This window comes from Acomys russatus, chromosome 26 (assembly GCF_903995435.1).
Source record: "Acomys russatus chromosome 26, mAcoRus1.1, whole genome shotgun sequence".
NCBI classification, from domain to species: domain Eukaryota; kingdom Metazoa; phylum Chordata; class Mammalia; order Rodentia; family Muridae; genus Acomys; species Acomys russatus.
Window position 1 is genome coordinate 18,377,143 of NC_067162.1, and position 4,731 is coordinate 18,381,873.

Here is a 4,731-nt window from a genome sequence, read left to right on the forward strand (position 1 = left end):
GGCGCTCGAGAGTCTGAGAAAGAGAGAAGGAGAGGAAGAGTCGGGGAGGGAGGAGGGGGAGGCCGGGTAGAGGAGGAGAGGGGGGCGGCGGAGGAGAGGCGGGCGCTAGGGAGGGGCGAGGGGAGCGCCAGTGAGCGGGAGAGGAGCCGGGGAGGAACAGGGAGAGGGCGAGACGCGCCTGGCGGCCGGGTTGGCTGCGGCCGCCCAAAGGCTCCTGCCAGTCCCCCCCACCGACTACACCCCGGGAAGGAGGAGCTTCGCGCGCGCACAAGGCGTCAGAATCCTCAATTTCCAACTTAGCATCTTGGCAGGACCTTTGCAAAGCCAAAAGCAGAGCCCCCCGGTGCAAAGAGCGAGGGGGGGTGGGGGGAGAGAAAGCTTAGCCCAGGCAAGCGGGGCGCGCAGAGGAGCGGGCGCGGCGGTCGCAGCCGGAGGCGCGCGGGAAGCCGACCAGGAGGCGCCGCGGGCCGCAGCCCGGGAGCCGGGACTCGAAGAGCTGCGGCCGGGGGCAGCCAGAGGCCAGGTGCCCGCTCGCTCGCCCTCGTAGGGCGCCGCCCGGCTCCTTGGCCGCCGCGGCGCGGCGCGCCCCATGCCCGTGTGTGGCCATGTCCTACCCGCAGGGCTACTTGTACCAGCCGTCCGCCTCGCTGGCGCTCTACTCGTGCCCCGCATACAGCACCAGCGTCATTTCGGGGCCCCGCACGGATGAGCTCGGCCGCTCTTCTTCGGGCTCTGCATTCTCGCCCTACGCTGGCTCCACTGCCTTCACGGCTCCCTCGCCGGGCTACAACTCGCACCTCCAATACGGCGCCGACCCCGCGGCCGCTGCCGCCGCTGCCTTCTCGTACGTGGTGAGTGAGCTGGGTCCGAGGTGGGCTGGCAGCCGGGGCCAGGCCTGCAGACCCGGGTTGCCGGGGACAGGGGCCTACGCTCCACCTCGCCCGCCGAGCTTCACGGCCCTTGTAAACTTGGGCAATTGTCTTGCTCGGCTTCATTCGAGCCTCGGGCTCCCAAGTAGCTGTGGCAAGAGCAGCGTCTTGCTGGGATCGCTGAGCTGAAGGGAAGGGTTTGAAGTGGGGGGTGGGGGTGGCTAGGGAGGGGATAAGTCCTTACCATTAAGAAATAATATTTAGCCCAAAGCTCTGGGACAACCCGCAAATTTCTTCTTCTTTTTTCCTTTTGGTTTTTGCCCATTTTAGAAAAGTAGTTCAAAAGAAGCAGACGCAATTTTTAAACAGTAGTAGCGTACTAAGTCTATGCAAATGTGTTTGGCCTCGCCTTTAATTAATCCTCCAAAATGTTGCAAATCCGTAATCCTATCTTCGCAATCCGATTTGGAAGTATTAAATTTCTGAACCGTCCAGCGAGCTGCGATGTATCCGGGTTTGTTTTTTTTTTAAACCCCGGCAGGGTGTGCTTTCTGGAAAAGCGCAAGGGCTTTGGTTAGGGATAGCAGTTTTATACTGTCGGTGTGCAGGCTAAGGCTGTTTATCCTTAGCGTTCCTTTGAAGATTAAAGAAAGAACCTTCACTTCCCTTGTTGTACCCCCTTGCGCCCCACATGCGGCCGCTGTGGGGCAGAGCTCTGAGTGATAGCCGAGGCTGCTCGGGCCTCTAAGTGAGCCTTGGGCCCTGCCGCAGCGGCAAAGGCCAGATCTAAGCACTGGGCACCGACGTTCTCCAGGAGATAGTGGCCTCCAAGGTGGTGTGCCAAGCCTTGAACAGCCTCAGGGCTCCCGAAGGACCCCAGATTTAGAAATTTGGGGGCCGCTGCCTTCTGAGGAGGGGGAAGGGGGGGGGCACTCGAGTTTGAATCAGCCAGCTCTGTCTGTCTGCCTCGGGGGAAGCTGGAATGCGGGCCGCGCTGGCATGCAGACCTAGGGACAGAGGGAAGGTGGGTTTCAGCCTTTCAGGTGGCCATGAAGTCTACACCACCACTCACCTAATCTCTGCCTGCCTCCCCCCTCCCCTCCGCAGGGCTCTCCCTATGACCACACTCCCGGTATGGCGGGTTCCTTGGGGTATCACCCTTACGCGGCGCCTCTAGGCTCCTATCCTTATGGGGATCCCGCATATCGGAAGAACGCCACTCGGGACGCCACAGCCACGCTCAAGGCCTGGCTCAACGAGCACCGCAAGAACCCGTACCCCACCAAGGGGGAGAAGATCATGCTGGCCATCATCACCAAGATGACCCTCACCCAGGTGTCCACCTGGTTCGCCAACGCCCGCCGGCGCCTCAAGAAGGAGAACAAGATGACGTGGACGCCACGGAACCGCAGCGAGGACGAGGAGGAGGAGGAGAACATTGATCTGGAGAAGAATGACGAGGATGAGCCACAGAAGCCGGAGGACAAGGGTGACCTCGAGGGCCCCGAAGCAGGTTGGTGGACGCGGGAAAGGGTGTGTTGATCGGGACTCAAAGGCAAAGGGGGCCTGGAGGGGGCGCGCACGGGTCCCTGCCTCTGCCGGCAGGAACAGGGGCCCGGCCCGCGTGGCCTCCACTCCTCTGACAGCCTGGGTTTCGCCCACAGGAGGAGCAGAACAGAAGGCGGCTCCCGGCTGTGAACGGCTACAGGGGCCGCCCAGCCCCGCCGGCAAGGAAACCGAAGGCAGTCTCAGCGACTCGGATTTTAAGGAGTCGCCCTCCGAGGGCCGCCACGACGAGTTGCCCAGGCCCCCGCGCGCCAGCGGGCCCTCCCCAGGTGGGCCGGCAACCGCGCGTCTGTCGGAGGACGCGGGTCCTCACTATCCCACGGGTGCGCAGGCGCCCGGCCCGCACCCACCAGCCGGAGAGCTGCCCACCGGCTCGGGCGGGTCCTCAGTCATCCACTCGCCACCGCCACCTCCGCCGCCGCCTCCGGCCGTTCTAGCCAAACCCAAACTGTGGTCTCTGGCCGAGATTGCCACATCCTCGGACAAGGTCAAAGACGGGGGCGGAGGGAGCGAGGGCTCTCCGTGCCCACCGTGTCCCGGGCCCGTGGGCGGGCAAACCCTTGGAGGCAGCCGCGCCTCTCCTGCCCCAGCGCCCGCACGCTCACCCTCGGCGCAGTGTCCCTTTCCGGGCGGGACGGTCCTGTCCCGGCCTCTCTACTACACTGCGCCCTTCTATCCGGGCTACACGAACTATGGCTCCTTCGGACATCTTCATGGCCACCCAGGGCCAGGACCAGGCCCTACAGCGGGTCCCGGTTCTCATTTCAATGGATTAAACCAGACGGTTTTGAATCGAGCGGACGTTTTGGCTAAAGACCCGAAAATGTTGCGGAGCCAGTCTCAGCTAGACCTGTGCAAAGACTCTCCCTATGAATTGAAGAAAGGTATGTCCGACATTTAACTCGGGTGCGGTACTCCCGGACTTTCCTAATTTATTAAAACCATGGCCTTGGCAGTTATTTTTCCATCACCAAGAGAAAGAGAAAGAAAAAATAAATAAATAAACTACCCCTCTAATTCAGAAGTTTATAGTTTATGGAGATGGATGACATAAAAATGTATACATCTCCACACTCGAAAAAAAAATTGTTTTAGCCAACTGAAAAGAAAAAAAACTTAAGAGGATTTGTATTAAATCTTATTCTGTATATTTAATGTAGCATTTTTGTATTTAAATTGATAATTCAGTATCTTTGAAGTAAATTATGAAATCAAGACACCTGTACAGGCATTTAATGTTTTTGTAATATAAATATATACATTTGTGTTCCCCCAAACTGTTTCATAGTTTAAAAATACAAGTTTAATTTAATTTTTTACACCTATTGATTTTTCTGGGTATGAGCTAAAGTATTATTACAGAAAGGAATCAGGTTATACTCTTAGATTTAAAAAAGAGAAACTGCAGTGGTCTTTGTAAAATGCAAAATATTTAATTAAAGGAGATTTTAACATAATCAGAGCCACTCATTACTTCTCAGAATCCTCAATAAATTGTCAATTGCCTTGGTCAAAAGGTGCAACTGTAACTTTTTTCAAAGTGGGGAATGAAAAGCGCTGTCCTCAGACACTCAGTGTAGGGGGGGGGGCATAATTAGGCCACAGACCCTGGGGATGCGGCCCAGTCTGGGAACGCAGATTTGGATCATCATTGTGGTCTGCTTGAGGGGGAGATTGCACCCTGGAGGAACAAGAAGAGAGACCCAAGTGTGTGCCAGAAGGGAGGAAAAATGGCAAACGAAGGCAGAGTCGTGCACCACCCGAGAGCCATCGCTTAACCTAATTACTTCCAATCAGTGTCGTGTTTTATGCAAAGCAATCAGCTGGTGAACTTTGCTAATGAGTTCGATTTTATGCCGGATTTAGCCCTTATTACTATTTCAAAGGTGCTGTTAGCTAATACGGGCAAGGAGCGTTAGGGGATGCCAAGTGGGAAGGCTTCCCCAAGTCACCACTCCTCTACCCCTTCAAAATTGGGCATTGATCTCTTATTTGGATTTGATTAAATCAACGACTGTTCCATCCGCAACCGTGAGGGTGGCCTGCGGCCTTGTGGATGCAGGCGCAGCCTCCCGGCAGGGACCACAAACCCGCAACGCGACGGTTCCCCCCTTTCACAGGTAGGTGTCACACTTGTCCTGAATTTCGAGCTTGTATTTTTTGCAGAATCGGAGATGGGAGCGTGGGCAGAAGGGGGTGGGAGGTGGAGGGAGCATCATAGTCACTAGGGGCAGTGAACAGAGCCCCCAAAGGGAGTAGGAGGCCCCTCCCCCATTGGCCCTTTTTTTTGGGGGGG

General features: G+C 56.9%; 1 protein-coding gene across 1 annotated transcript; it reads left to right on the forward strand.

Moving 5' to 3' along the window:
* Window positions 1–514: 514 nt before the first annotated feature.
* Window positions 515–3,747, forward strand: Irx5 (iroquois homeobox 5). Its single transcript, XM_051168930.1, has 3 exons — window positions 515–851; window positions 1,977–2,382; window positions 2,534–3,747. Exons 1-3 carry the CDS (start codon window positions 606–608, stop codon window positions 3,334–3,336), a joined length of 1,455 nt encoding a protein of 484 aa, XP_051024887.1. The 5' UTR covers window positions 515–605; the 3' UTR covers window positions 3,337–3,747.
* The last annotated feature ends 984 nt before the right edge of the window (window positions 3,748–4,731 follow it).